The 15,750-nt window shown below is 41.2% G+C and overlaps 1 protein-coding gene across 5 annotated transcripts in view; it reads right to left on the reverse strand.

Annotated features, from left to right (window-relative positions):
• The window catches only part of KIF21A (kinesin family member 21A), an 87,622-nt gene extending 75,611 nt beyond the window's left edge, over nt 1-12,011 (reverse strand). For all 5 annotated transcript variants that reach the window (XM_083859461.1, XM_083859463.1, XM_083859462.1 and 2 more), the window contains exon 1: nt 11,765-12,011. In XM_083859461.1, the coding sequence (XP_083715587.1) occupies nt 11,765-11,808 (44 nt within the window). In that variant the 5' untranslated portion in view covers nt 11,809-12,011. The remainder of the gene's footprint in view (nt 1-11,764) is intronic.
• Nucleotides 12,012-15,750: the final 3,739 nt, after the last annotated feature.

Raw genomic sequence — 15,750 nt, forward strand, 5'->3', positions numbered from 1 at the left:
ACCAGACAACTCTTACACATACTAGGCAAATATCCAACAATACAAACCAAACTGAATGTGAACTTTGCCCAGTGCTCCACGTGCATTTTATGAATACATAAATCTAAATAAATAAATCTAGTTAAAAATTCATTTTTCATCCACAAAACAAAAAACTGATAATGCACAAATTATAATTAATTTCCAAAGAGTTATAAGAAACCACTCCAAGGTAATCAATGCTTTGGGTTGTATCCACAAGAGTATCACATGCTCCATGTGATAAACCACTGACTATTGTACACATTTCTTTCTGCCAAACAGAAGATACTGTCTGAACAAGCCAGAAGAACTGAAAGAATGAAACATGAACTGTCACAGTACAGGACAGGAAAAGAGATTTCTCTATGAGATGACTGAGGAGAGCACATCTGAAAAGCAAAGAAATATTAAACAATGATGGAAGGCAATTATTCCCATCAGTCAGCTCAGTCAAAATAATGAGTAAGCTTAAATTGTGGCAGAGAAAATGCAGACAGGTGAGCACCACATACTCCTGCTGGGAAAAAAAAAGGAGACTGTTAGGTCAAGCTAAATCACACTCCAAATGCCTTCACAGCTCCAATATCACATGTACCATGAAATAGTCTTCAAAACAGGTAGGAGTCGGTCATACGAGGAGAACGAATAGACTTTATAAAGAAAGAGTATAGAAACCATGCAAACAACCATGAAAAGCCTCTAGTACTTCACCCTGCGTGTGCTTACAACACATTATCTCCTAACAGCAGCCCTATCACCAGCACCACTGGCTGACTGTCAGTCCCTCAAGAATCTGCTCTACCATATTCAGAACACAGCTGGAGAAGAGGCTGCACCCCCTTTGCTGAAGGTGTCCCCCACATCTCACCTTTCCAACAGACCACAGGCACAAAACTCTTCAGTATCTTCTTGGCTTCCAGGCCTTGTCTCCTCTCTTTCCGTGCAGAAGAGAAGATTAAAAAGACAAAAGGCCCAAGCTTATTTCTGAGGCTCACATTGGGAAGATGAGAGGAACTGGTCATAAAACAAAGCAAGAGATTTCCCAGCTTGGCATAAAGAAGAAATCTAAACATCAAAAATCGGAACAGTCAAGTACTGACTGCCCAAAGACATTGATGAATCTCTATGTCAGAGCTTTTTCCTAGACCTAACTTTAGACAGAGCCTTGCAAAACTTCACCTGAATTCAGTTTTGACACTGCTTTGCTGGATCAGATGACCTCCTGAGGTCCCTTCAAACTTGGATTAATCTAAGCTTACCCTTCCAAATCAGGAAGGCTTTACTGTTCATGTGGACATTGTCACACCTCTGTGAACACATTCTGACATTTGAATGGGATCATTCAATTGTGCTGAATTCAGGCCCTGGCACCCTACATGCAGCTTCAAAGAATTACAGACAATTGGGGTGGAAAAAAAAAGGGAATGTCAAAGTTTATTCACCCACTCTACCTTTCTGGACCAAAGTACTGTCAATTAATCCAAAATCTTCCTAGCAGTTACCAGTCTGAACTGTTTTGTAGAGTTTCCTGTATGGACAATTTCACATCTCCATAGACAAAACAGGTTTATTTCCCTCACTAGTCTGTTCATTCCACAATATCCATCCTTAAAATGGAAAAATATTTTCTCCCCTCTTTTACTTTTCTTACTGAAATTTAAATCTACTACGTTTTATTGACTTCACCTTGAGCATGAAGAGAATAAAATACTCTTCCACTCTGTACTCGACTCTTGGTATTTTAGGATGTGTCTCTTACAAATCTTCACCCTAATATCTGACATGGAACTAGTCACATTTTTCTAAACAAAGAGCCCTTTCCCTCTTCTTTTCAATTCCTCTTAGTCAGTCCCTATTTTTCATGAGTAGCAGGACCCAAAACCTACCACTGGACATCAGCAATACTGAACAAAAAAAGGATTTCTTTGCGCCTTCATAAAGACTCCAGTTTCTATATACACTGAGTTTCTCCTTTTACTACAATACAACACTGCCATTCCATGCTTATGAATAACGTGTACATTGCTTGAACATTTGCCTACAGCAGCAGCAGAGAGTGCACCAGCCCTGTTTTTCATCAAGTATCTTCCAAGATGTAGGTCAACAACATTCTGTGCAAGTTCCCTCTTCCCAGAGTCATTTCCACACTCAGCAGTTGTGAGAGTTTGAAATCAATAGAGGCATGGGCCAGCCCTGTTCTTGGGGCTGCAAGCACAGAACAAAGCACTGTCATTTGAAGGTCTCAGTTGTAAAATGTTTCTTGAAGATCCTTTTACAACCTTGACAAGCCTAAGATTCCTCTTCAGGACCTACCAGGGCTATTTTTGTTGACATTTAGAGAACAATGAAAAGTCCATCTGTTCCTACAAGCCTTGCTAACAACAATAATGAAATAGATCTGCAGCTATATTTTAAAATGCAGAGCCAAGATAGTGGGTTGACCAGCCAATGTAGATCACTTTGAAGACTCTGTGAGGAAGACAGAGAGCAAACAAACAAACAAACAAACAAAAAAAAAAAAAAAAAAAAAAAAAAGACATGCAAAAAACAAAAAACTGAAACAATGAGTCAAACAAAGATTTAAAAACTCCAAAGACCTCCCAACAGCAAATTCAATTCAGCCCAATTCAAACAAAACCCTTTTGGGAGTACAAAAAAGAAAAAGGAACATTTAATTAAACTAATGTTTAACTGTCAAATTGTTTACTTGCAAATACCAATCCAGTCCTAACTCTCAACTAATTTTTAGAGCTTACTGAACACCAATCCACTTCTGTTGAACTCAGAATTCTGCTTGTAAAGATGAGAGCTGCAATTCTATTGTTCCTGAGTGATGGGCTGACTGATTAGATTAGACAGAAGCATAAGCTGCACTTTAAGTGATATAGATTGAACAGGTGGCCTTCCCTCTGATCCACAGCCTCTTCAAACACAAGTAGAATCCTTCTTGTTTCAATCAACTCTAGAAAATACACATTCATATACTTAGTTATTCTTAACCCAACCTAAAAATATTTTTCTGCATTTCAAACAGCTTGCTCATACACATCAGCCTTTCCCAAATATACCAGTAATTCACATGAATTATATAATTTTAACTAAAAAGATACAGATGTTTAGATTGTATCAACATCTACAGTCAGCAAAGTAATAGGTATAGATAATAATTTTACTGAAAAATTTGAAGGCTTCACATTACAGAGACAGAGCCTAAAAATGATTTTACATGTACTTAAAATTAAAGATTAGACATCAAAAAGAATGCATTTGAGACTAGGGAGTGAAATAAACCTTACCTGGACAACTTATGCAGAGTGAAACTAAAGCAATGTATGGTTTGCTTAGCAGGTAACAAAAAAAAAAAAAAAAAAAAAAGAGCAGTCAGCTACTTCCTCCAGATCAAAGTGTCTGGTACAGGAATAAGTTTTTTTACTCTTCACAGAAATGAGCAAAGAGGAGAGGGAGAAACAAAACCATATATAGAATCTTTAATTGTAAGACTTTTCATAGAAGGTAATGAATAACTCAGGTGTTTTATTAGAGTTGGTTTTCTCATGATATTACATCATGTATTATTTATATCGTGTTTACTTTGAAGCTACATCTTTGGCATGAGGATCTTATGACATAATTCTATGATGACAATAAACAAAGTGCCAGGGGAGCATGGGGAAGGAAAAGCAGGAAAAGAATATTAAGAAAAAGACAAAAGCTTGCTCATATTCTCATACAGGTGGAAATGGGTACACAGGGATAGTGTCCTATGAAAGAATCAAGCACAAACTAAGACAGAGGAACTGCTGCGGTTGGTAATCAATATCACAGAGAGTGATTAGTAACTCTAAGACTAAGGGATAATGAGCTACTCAAAATGACACAAAAGGTCTCTGGACTCATCTCCCAATTAGTCCCATGCTTAAGGGAAAAAATGTCCAAAATGAATGCTAAGGATTACTGACAAAGTTAATTAGGCAAGTATTTTGAATAAAATATATACACACATCCTAAGTCAGTCTACCTTTCTATCACTTTATTCCAAGAAGTCTCACACACAGTGTGGTACCAAATACTTAAAGCAAAATATGCCACTTTCTACATTTTATGCAATATTAGAGGTTTTACTGTATATGAGAAATTTCCTAGCAAACCTGCTAGTTACCCCAAAATTATACAAGACTGTTTTTCATCAATTACAATATATTTCTAGAGGATAAACTCTTCTTTCATGCTTTAGCCTATTACCGACGATTTACAGAACTTCTTAAACAACATTGTTAACAAGTCCTGTATTTAATAGAGTTCCTTGACTGACGTTAGTGCTTCACAGCTATGCAGCTTTCCAGTCTAATATGTCACCTTAAATTTGTTTTAGCAGTATTAAGCAAAAGCAAACTAACAATTAGAAATTGAAGGAAAAAACACCTCATTGAAAAAATACACAGCCTAAAGATAATAACCAAGAGGCTGGAGAATTGACCCAAGATGTGGAATACCTTTTTTCAAGGCCACAGATGAGCTTAGACCCAGTAAACAGAGAAACCTCTTTGATCAAACTCTTCCATTATCAAAAGAGAACATAGGAGAAAAGATAAAGTGTCAGACTTTGCGATGTCTCACAAAAGGGAAACATTTTCTGTCTAGTCCTATTATCAGTAACATTCCATGTCTTCAGCTCTGTAGTTGAACTGGGCATGCTACAGTCCTTTTACTCACCTTGAAAATACTCATTTACTCATGCTTTTACAGGATCAGTTATGCCGAACATAAAGGAAAAGGAAAATAAGTATCCTTCAAAGGTACAATATCCAAGAGGAAACATTTCAAGAACTCTGAAGTATTTGAGAGCTAGCATGGAAAGATTACATTAAATCTAAAATGTCCTGCAAAGAGACAGTTATGTGCTAACCAACTGAACTACGCAGAGTTCCTACAGCAGCATAAATGCAAGAGCCAACAGTGAGACACTAATTTACCTAGACAACAAATCCTTTAGTCCATTTTTAAATTCGACAATGGAAGTGCACTACTCAATCTGAATGCCTATAAATTGCTCTGTATAGTAGAACAATCATAACCTTTTACTAAGGTCATGTTGCTCTCAGCTTTCTGTGTTGAAGCTCCAAAGCAAACAGGCTCAAGTGATAAGTCATCCATTTTTGTTAGGCAGACTTAAAAGATGTAAAGATGGTTTAAGGGTGCACTGTCCCAATCAGCATTTGTCAACTGACTTAAAGAAAAAAAAAATTCTTTACACAGAAAAATAATTATTCCAGTTGCCAACTATTGCCAATTATTGCAGTTGCCAACTCTATCAAATCTGCTGAGGATACTACTAGAATAAAGGGACAGATGGTACTTGCTCCTCACTCTTTATTTCCGTTCAGATTTCATTCAGGAAATATTTTATGCTAATCAACCATAAGCTCTGAATCAGCAGGTTTTCACATTTTAGAATACATTTTGAATGTTTTGTTTCTGTATGCATCAAACTCACTGTAACACTACCCTTATCTTTTCAATATTCTCCATTTGTATCTTGTTGCCATAATAAACACATCAGACAAGGCCATTTTTGAAAAATAAGGCAGCATTTCTCCCCTCATACTGGAGCAGATATATTTCACTAGGGAAAAGTGGAAATTAACAGAAAACTAAAAAAAAAAAAAAAAAAAAAACCCATAAAACAAACAAAAGAAAAAAAAAAACCACTCCACAAGGAAGAATAAAAAGAAAATGAACAAAGATTTAAAACTATTCAAGAGAAGAGAAAGAGAGCACAATAAAAAGGCACAGCTCATGCAGTTACTCTTGATAGACTTGTTCAGATCGGGTTTAATTTCTAATTAAACTTTCTTGTTCACCAGTTCAAATGACACTTCTTGAAAGTGTTTTACATGGAAATAATATTAGCATAACAAAAAAAAAAAAAAAAAAATCTCTTGCCACCACAGATATTTAGTATTCCACTGTATTTTCCTTAAAATAAGAAAAGCATCTAAAGTTGCTTGATTTCACCAGCAGTATTCAGGCAACAGAACATAAAAGCAAGAATTTCAACAGCCATCTTTGAGAGGGCAGCACGGGCAATCTATAAAAGGTTTAAAGCAAATCAAGGGAAAGCAGAGGGAGGGAGCAGCACTCTCTTGATCCCATGCACAAGGGTCATTCTGCTGCTACAGAAGAATGTACAGATGTCACACAGTAAACCTGACAATGTGAAGCCCTGAGTTCAGTAATAAAGGAATGTCTAGGCCACCAGATCAGAAGTAGTAAAGAAATTACCATTAAATGGAAATCAGTGACAAACTCACTATTTTTCTCAAAGCAAAGTAAACATCTATGTCCTCTACAAACTTTGGGAAGGGACAGGTTAAAAATATAATTCATCCAAAAGCATGAGCAGACTGCTGAGGTACACCACTCATTGCTTTTTTTTCTTCCTAAATTCAAGATACCCATCTTTTGGCAAGGAATACACAGCATTAATGGAAAGGTCCAAGTAGGATTTCTCTCCCCTCCATCCAAGAATGAGTTTGTATTTACAACACAAGTGGTGAAAAGGGAAGTTTGTTTCCTAGAAAGCAAGATCACAGACTTCAGCCTGCCCCAAGCAATATCAGTAACGGGTGATCGAGTCAGATATTATGAAACCAGAATTAATTCAGCAGCAGATGGTGCCCTGTCTTTTCTTCAGCTAAAATGCAAAACATACCAGCAGGGTAAAGTTTCAGAGAAGGACAAGGGGATGTTTGTTTAAGTCAGAGAGCAAAGAAAAACATCAAAACTAACAAAAAGATATGCAACAGGAGCTTTCCAAAACAGGATTTCTTTTGTAGCTTTCCATTAACAGACTCCATGCAGAAGAGGTTTTTTTCCCAAGACTTTGCTATTTAATGCTGCTGATAATTCCTTTTTCATTAGGTGGGGCATTCTTGTGTTCTTACAGACTGCTGAACTTCATTAACACAGCTACATATTTTCCCAAAAAAAAAAAAAACCACTTTTACAACAGCTGAATACAGATGGGTAATAATTACTGTCTATTACAATAAAAAGTTTGGTTCATTTTAAGGAACCAATGGATAGTACTGTAGTCTATTGCTGGTGCTTATCTAGTTACAGAATGATTTATGAGAATGCTTAGCACTGTATGGGAAGCATGAAATGAGTATCTCCAGAGCTTATAAAATATACCACAGCATACATGTCCATTCATCTGGCATCTGAGGATCTATTCATGGTGGGAAGCTTAAACACACCTGTAACTGTTTGCACAACAGCAACCCAAGAAAGAAAATCAATCTCAGCTGCCATCAAAGTGCTTCAAAACACACCTGTCTAAAAAAGACAGGTTCCTTTCACTCAGTTCCTTCTTTCCGTGTGTATCTAACAGTAGCTGGATCTAGCACAGAGGAAAACAATCTCACTAGAAAAGCTTAAAAAGAAAATGCTTAAAAAGAAGAATGCAAAAATGTGGAAAGGTAGAGGCAAGCATGACAACAAACAGCAGATTCCATATGGGGAGAAAAAAAAAAAACACAGAAACTAGTGAAGTAGAAAAAAACCCGACATAAGATAACCAACTGATCTCACAGTTCAAGAACTGGGGGTATGAAAAGAATTGCATAAAGTTGCAATGGATGAACATATTCCAGTTGCCAAATCAAAAGTCAACACTGTATCCTAACGCCATGCCACACTCAGCTTTAGTTGTAAAAATCTCTGATCGCCACTAACCTGAATTAGTAACCAATGTATTTTTCCAGCATACTTCATCTACCTTTTGGAAAACCACAAACAGAAGCTGTGGGGTTCTAATTCATCAGCTGCACTTATTACTTGTACTGTTACTAAAAACATTTACCAGTAGATCCATTGTATTTTGCACAGTTTCCATACCTGGCAAACATCAACATTTCACTTTTGTGATGCAGTGTCACAACATATTGCAAACACCCAGGGTGGATATGAAAAGGAAATTTTTTAGTCATCTCAAGGCAGAACTGGGTGCCCAGATCCCAGAGCCTCTCTACACACATGAGGAGGAGAGTAGCAACATTCCTGTTCTTCACTTGAGGAATGAAACAAAGTGGATGTCAATCACAGCAGATGAAGCAGTACCAGTGAGGCACTTTTGCCAAAGCAGGGAAGAAGGCAGATAGACACAGACAAACCTAGGATGATGAAAAGTGGAAACTTTCACTCTGTTCTTTACAGATATTAAACGTGCCTGATTATAAAACACCATCTCCTGAAGCTTCTTTGTGTTCTGCCCATTTGTTTCAACTGGGCTCCACCTTTCACAGGAACATGCCCAATGCCAAAGCTCCTCACCTTCACCAACTGGTACTCCATGATCTTTTCTTGTCCACTCCACCTGAGGTATCACCCGAGCATGTCAGAGTGACCATCTTCTCTTGACTGCTGGCCAGCTTGTACAGCAATTCATCTTTTCACATTGTACTTATTTCTTCTTCTGTTTTAATACAGCCTCTCTAACAAATCAACACTGAAGCTTATCATCTATACATCCAGGGCCTCCAGTGACTCAGAGTGGATCAAGGCCATCTTTCCCCTTTGAAGGGTAGAAGACAGACATTTCCTTCCATCTTCTACATTGTTATTTGGATCCTTTTATGGAGAAGACATAGCAGACACCTTTCCATGCTTGATCAAGTACAGTTCTCCATGCAAGACTTCTGGTTAGACTTATCCAAACATTATCATTCTCCAAAAGTTCCTTTGTTTAATATGTATCCAAAAACGCAACTTTGTCTCCTTAGATCACCACTGCTAGAACATCCTAACAGCACAGCCCCAAGCCACACGGAGCGAGGACAGGCACTAACTGTTGGAGCCATTTCAATTCCTGTGACCCAGTTCAGGTCTCTTGGTAAAAGGGTAAAAGTGACTGCACACTTCTGAGTGCGGTGACCCCATCAGCCCCTCCCACGGGTCACACAACAGCTCTAAAGTGCAGTAACAGACCTGGACTGCTGGCTGTTGATATCATTCTTAGGTGAGAACTTCATCTACTCAACATGCCAGAAGCCTACACACCGTATAATGCTGGTGGACACCACTAAAGTGGCAAGATACAAGAATTAGAAACTATAATTTACATCCTTTTGTGAACTTGAAACAGTTGCCTGTGATGTTGATAACATTTCATAGCCTTCTTGTCAAAAGTTAGTCTTCATATGTTGGAAAGACACTTAAAAAAGCAAGACAGAAATTTTAGACTTACAAAAATGATAGTTTTTCACATTTAAAAGAAAATTCTCTAATTAGATGACTGTTTTCTATCATGTGGACTCTCTCTGAAAACAGACATACAGTCATACAGAAGCTTTGCCAAAGTTGCACACCATCATCCACAAAGTCCACAAGTCTTTCAGTGGTGGGTGACTAGAGAAAAAATGTTTTCTTAATTGAGGAATTTAACATTAGCTACTGGATTATCTGCCAAACTATTTTCAGCTTTCATGCTTCACTAAACCAGCGCTCATCAGTCACAAACCCATTATTACACCGAAGAAAATGGGGAGCAATTAGCATACAAGATGATAGCTTAAAGCTGGTGCTAATTGGAAAGAATTAAGTATTTTTCATTCCTACTGGATACAATTAGGTGAGACAACCAGGTTCTGGAAAAACAATTTGCTAAACAATTTCAGTGATGTCTATTCTGTAACCTACGTTTGAAGTCTAAGCAAATTCATGCCTTTGCAGTATATCCTGCAACCATGAGGACTGCAAACTAAAAGCTGGTCCAGCTGTAGAGCAAGCCTTGTTCAGAAACATATAACCCTAATTCATCACAACTGTGGAGATCATCACTGAACTAAACTCAAGCTGCCAAAAACAGCTGAAGAGCAAAACCAACAAGGAAACAGAATGTAATACTCATAATGCACAGTACAGCATGGCACCAATACACACTGAGATGCAAAATCAGTTGAATTACAGGACTGCACAAAATATACAATCAGAAGTAAAAGAAAACCATCTACAAAGAGCTACTGGTGCAAAAACAATTATTGTGCGTGCTTTTGTTCATGAATGCTAAACAGAGAGGAGGAAATCTGGTAGATGAATAGTTAATTTGCCAAAAGGAAGAAAGCAGACAGGAGGAAAAATGCAATCCTTCATTATTAGTGAACTGCACTCGGGCACAAAATGTTAGTTAGACAATTATACTGCAGAAATATACCTTATAACATTAGGGATTTGTTGTCAAGAACTACAGCTGGGTAACTTTAATTTACTTCTACAAATTCTTTACCATGTACTACTCCTAATCTATTCATCACACACCTACAATTAAAAATGTATTTCTACCAGTAGGTTTTTCATTTAATTCCAAGCTGCAACAAACCTCTGTATTTGTAAATGAACTTTTACATCACTATTTATTTTGGCTCAGTACATATTTAATATTTTCTTCAAATGAAATGAGGGCAGTCTGTAAACCTGTAACACACCCTATTTTTATGATCACACCTATCTCATATTTTCCTTTTTAAAAATACAGCCTAATTATGCTTTAGAACAGTACCTCCCTGAACATTATGTGAAAAATGCTTCAACAATAGCATTCACAGAAGCATCTCTCCCAACAGAAAATACTGCTGCAATCAGACTTTAATGAACAACTGCAGCATCCACCCCACGTTACCATGCAGGGGTGGTGCTTCTCTGTTTACTGAAAATGTTATGGCACCACTCCCCCTACACCGTGTACCAACACTAGCACGCAGTAACATCACTTATTTCTACAGCCTTCAGAGAAAACAAAAAACCCCTCAGAAACCACCCACTTCATCTTCCCTTGAATTCTCTAATGCGAGATTGTCCAAGGACCCACTGAAACAAACAGACCTTCCCCTAAGGTCTGATTGCTTGTGTTGTAAATAATCCAAGTGTGCCAGCATAAAGAAACTTCTTCAAAGTAAAGAAATAAATCAACAGACAGTATCACAATTAAACCCCAAATATTGACCTACATATACATAGGCAGACATAAATATATGCACACACACATGTATTTCTCCTCTTGCTTCAATCATGTAAAGACATCTTGAAAAATTGAAGCATCCACAGGCTAAACTGTAAGCTCTTCAAACAATAAAACAGTATTTTCACATAGAAAACCGAGAAGAGACAAGAGCTCACTAATGAACAGCAGATTTTTATCTCTGATTAAAGAGCAATTTGAATTAACTGATGTTTTTAAATTATTTAAGCTCCCCTCCCATCATGACTTCTACATACACCTAATTCCTCTGTACTGTGAGCCTTATGGGAATCCATCCCACTGGTATGTGAGGTTAGACACAGCCTCCGCGGGATAAAAGCCTTTATCTTTCTAAAAATATCAGCGTGCCAGGATCCACTCTGGTAACGCTCGGCGATGCACCGCCACAGCCCAGGGGCTGCTCCGCTCCCATGAGTAAGCACTACCAGCACCGGGCTATAATTAGTCCGAGTATTTTTAGGGTCACTGCTCAAAATTAGAGAGAAACGACTGAGAAAAACCTCAGAACGGTGGGGGGGGGTTCCCCCTCTCCTTTGGCTATTTCCTACCGCTGCGAGGAAGAAGAGGCTGGGCAGGCGCCGGGAGAGGCGATCCCTCTCTGCGGGAAAGATGTGCCCGGCTGCCGCCCCCGGGCCGTGGGCTCTGGGAGCCCGCTGGGATCCTGCTGGGAGCCCGCCCGGCCCGGCCCGCGGAGCCGCCGCTTACCTGACGGCCACCCGCACCGAGCTCTCGTCCGCGCCGGCGGACATGGTGCTGAGGGCGAGGGGCGGCCAGGCCCCGCCGGGAGCTCCGCCGGGCCGCGGGGGAGGCGGGGGCACTGCTGCGGATCCCCCTCACCTCCTCCTGCGGCTCCGAAACCTCCTCTCCACAGCCATTTTAGGTGACTGAATGAATAGGTAGGAGCCGCGGCAGGGCAGGGAGGTTCGCACCGCTCCTCCTTCTCCTCCTCCGGCCCGCCCCGCTCGGGCCCGGCCCCTCCAGCGCCTGGGCGGGGATCGATGTCAGTCAGTCAGTCCGCCCTGGGCGGGGATCGCTGTCAGTCAGTCCGCCCTGGGCGGGGATCGCTGTCAGTCAGTCAGTCAGCCCCGGCGGGCCCAGCCCCGGCCCCGGTCAGCGGCCCCCGCCCCGCGGGCCCGGCGCCTCCGCCCGCGGCAGCCGCAGTGCGTCAGGGCCCCGCCCCGGGCCGCCAGCGCCGGGAGAGGCCGAGGGACGGCGGTGTGTGCGGGTGTGTGCGGGCGGTGAGCTCTCCACACAGGCACAGGGGCACCGCCTCCTCCACACCCACCCCCGTCTCCACATCCCCCCTCACACACCCGCACCCGCCCTCCGCGCCGTCTCTCCGCGCGCACCTGTTCGCTGTGCGGACACGGGCTGGTCGCCTTTGCCTTTCCGCACGGACACACAGCTCCCCTCACGCCCGCTCGCCCGTGGGGGCTCAGCGCACAGCACTGTGCGCTGGCAGCTGTGGGTGTGCAGAACGCCTCTGAGATGCCCGGCTGGCTCCCGGTGCCGTTCCCGGCTCGCAGGGCACACGCGTGGCCCTGGGGGGCCGCACTCCGGGCTCCACACCCGCACTGCCCCACACTCCGCTCCACCCGCGCTATCAGCGCCCACGGCTCCTGCACACACAGCGCACAAGGGCTCTGCACACCCCTTCCCCTCCTGGGAAAGAGGGGCTTGTCCTGCTGTCGGGGCTGGGTCGTTCCCCCTTGCACATATTCCCCTTTCCCAGGCAGGAATGGGATATCCTCATTTCTCTTCAGGCTCGGAGTGGTCCTCCTGACCCTGGCGCCCGTGGGAGCACACACTTCTCCCACCTTTCTGGCGGCGCTGGCAGGATTGTTTGCTGAAGCTGCTCCAGCCAAGCATCTCTGTTCTCACTTCGCTAATGAAATGCCTGGCTGTGAGCTGGAAACCGAGTGGGCGGATGACACTAATTTTTGATGCAAATAGTATCCCTGCCAGGAAAGAAGCCTGGTTATTTTGCCCAAAACAATTCACATTCCTAAGGAAGATTTTCCATCAGAATAGGCCCGGGTTTGAATTTGTAATATATGCTAAAAACCTTGCAGTTCTAGTTGTTTTGCTTCTGATAGTGAAGGTTGATCACGCCCAGGCTCCAGCCTCTTTCCAAGATGGGCAGGTGATCCCAGCCAGATGGGGCCTCCAGCCATAGCCCTGAATTTTTCAAAAGTCTCTCCTTCTCAGCAGAAATCCACTGTGTTATTGTTGCTCTGCATGTTTCTCATAGTTATTTTCTCTAACTTTTCTATTTTTACTTTACTTACTAAGAAATTGGATTGTTTCTAGAAAATGGCCCACCTGGAAGTTGCTATACAAAAAGATGGTCTCCTTTCTTCTGAATTACACAGCACCAGCTCTCAAATCCCCAACAGCATTTGAAAATATGGGGAACTTAGGCTACATACCATATTGCTGAGGTAAACTGAGATAATATTTATCCATAAGGCAGAAAAATGCAGACACAGATAGTTCAGTATGGAATCATTGGGGGAATCTGGTATGGGAAGAACAAAGACTGCATTTCCCTGGGCTTCTCAACTCATTATTCTGTATTTGATGCCATAGGCCACATGCCTTGTTTCTCCTTTTGCCATGATATTTTGTGGGATGAGCAAGATAGCAGATAAAAAAAAAAGCTCCTACAGGTGAATTGTGTTGGCATTCATACCAGTCTCAAAATGAAAGTGATAGGAGTTTCATAGTTCAGGGCATTTCCATCTAGAGGGTACTGAACACTTGTGACTACCATGCATCTGTGGGTATTGTACTGAGCTCTTTAAAAATACCTGCAGCCCACCCACAGTGAGTGGAATCTATTTCTGACAATTTATGTACACCAGATATACAAATCCAAAACTTATCCAAAAGTATCCAATGCATTTTTTTTTCTGCTGGCACAGTTACAAGGTTAATGTATGAGCATACTCAAGCCAAATTTATACTTTGGCAGTATCTTCCTGCATTTGTTTCACCCAGCATCTTTTGCTGGATGGGCCACAGTCCAGCAAAGCTCATCCACATCACATTGCCCATGCCCATAAAATCCTGCTAAGTCAGTGTCTCCGGTTTGCCATGTGAGCTGTGCTGAAAACCCAGCAGGCAGTAACAGCTGCAGGATGCTCAGACTCAGAATCATACTCTAGACCTTTCCAGGGCCGTTTCTTTTCTGGCTGTTGTGTGGCTATTAGACATTTGCTTCAGCTTGACATCATGCAGCCCTGTCTCTTCCATACTGAAGAAGAATTTAGCAGATCAAAAAGTCTAGTAGAAGTTCTCCTGAGCTTGATGTTATGTATATAAATGGATTGGTATCTGCAAATTTCAAACCTTAATGACGAAGATTTTTTTATCCACATTGGTATTAAACAATTTTGGTGCTACAGTAAAATTATTCTATTCCAAGTTACAGTTATTTCAGTCCTACAGTATTACTCAAATATTTTGTATCTTGGATATTTCACTCCAATTCCAGACTCTTCTGAAATTTATATAGCAAGTGACATTTAGCTTCTTACCATGTTTCATGCAAATTGCCTTATTTGTGTCCATTCAAATGTAAAGCAGGAAAAAGACATAGGTCCTGTTTCTATGCAGGACTTTTCTCTGTGTTCCCTGTTTCCAGAAAACATACAAGTCTTCTGTCAAAATGAGCTTTTATTTTGTTTTTTCTCAGCTTGTCCAATGTAAATAAGCAAAGTATTGTACTGTTAACTTGGCTGCACCAGGAAACTTAAAACAAATCTGCTCTTCATTTCATATAATGTGAATGACCTGTGCCCTCCAGCATCCTATTAATTTCCTTGAAGGATTAACTTGAATAATTAAGGGCACAGTATCTCCCTTCTTTTTATTGTCTAAGGACATAGCTAAATTGCCAATGTCTTGTTTATCTTTATATAAAGCTATATAAGCTGGCTGATAAATTTTTACAGATTTGTCCAAACTCACAGTGAATGAATGAGGGTTTCCTAAAGGTCCCCTCTCCTAATAGCTACACCACCACATGTACCAGCCACCTCTGGTCATTCCCTGATCAGCTGCAGACAGAAGGGGGACAAACTGCAAGGCTGGGGAGCAGCGGGGGAGTTTACAGCTCTGGTCCCTGCTCGGTGCTTAGAGGACTGCTGGGAACACCCCTCATCCCTCCCTGGCAGCCATCCCGGGTGACGGCTGTCACACTTTCACTGCCTCCATTCTCCTGCCATATGACTCAGCACCATGAGCCTCATTCACTGGGCAACCAAACAAAAACCTGTGTTTGGATGGGTGAGTGCTCTGCCTGACACACAGGACACCCTGCACAGATGGTCAATCTGCCCACAGAGTTCCTGTAAGCCTCAGAAGCTGCCTAAAATCACTGAGCTGCACACAACCTGAATAAGCCAAGCAGACCCCCCCTTAGGAATCAGAGCCCTGTGCTTTGACCTCTGTATGTTTGCAGACAAGTTGTATCAGCTATGCCTGTGCTGTACCAGTTGGTTTTGAAATTATCTAATTGAAATAGACCACTTAAAATGGAACAATTTTATTTCCACTTCAAAATTTTAAACTGATAATTTACCAGTGCTAAATAAACCAATTTAATCAAAGATTTGACTTGTTAGTTGCATATTTCTTTGACCTGTTGAACATTTAATTTGAAGAAGAGAATCTGTTGAGCTGTGGAG

Source organism: Zosterops lateralis, assembly GCF_965231275.1.
Source record: "Zosterops lateralis genome assembly, chromosome: 4".
NCBI lineage: Eukaryota > Metazoa > Chordata > Aves > Passeriformes > Zosteropidae > Zosterops > Zosterops lateralis.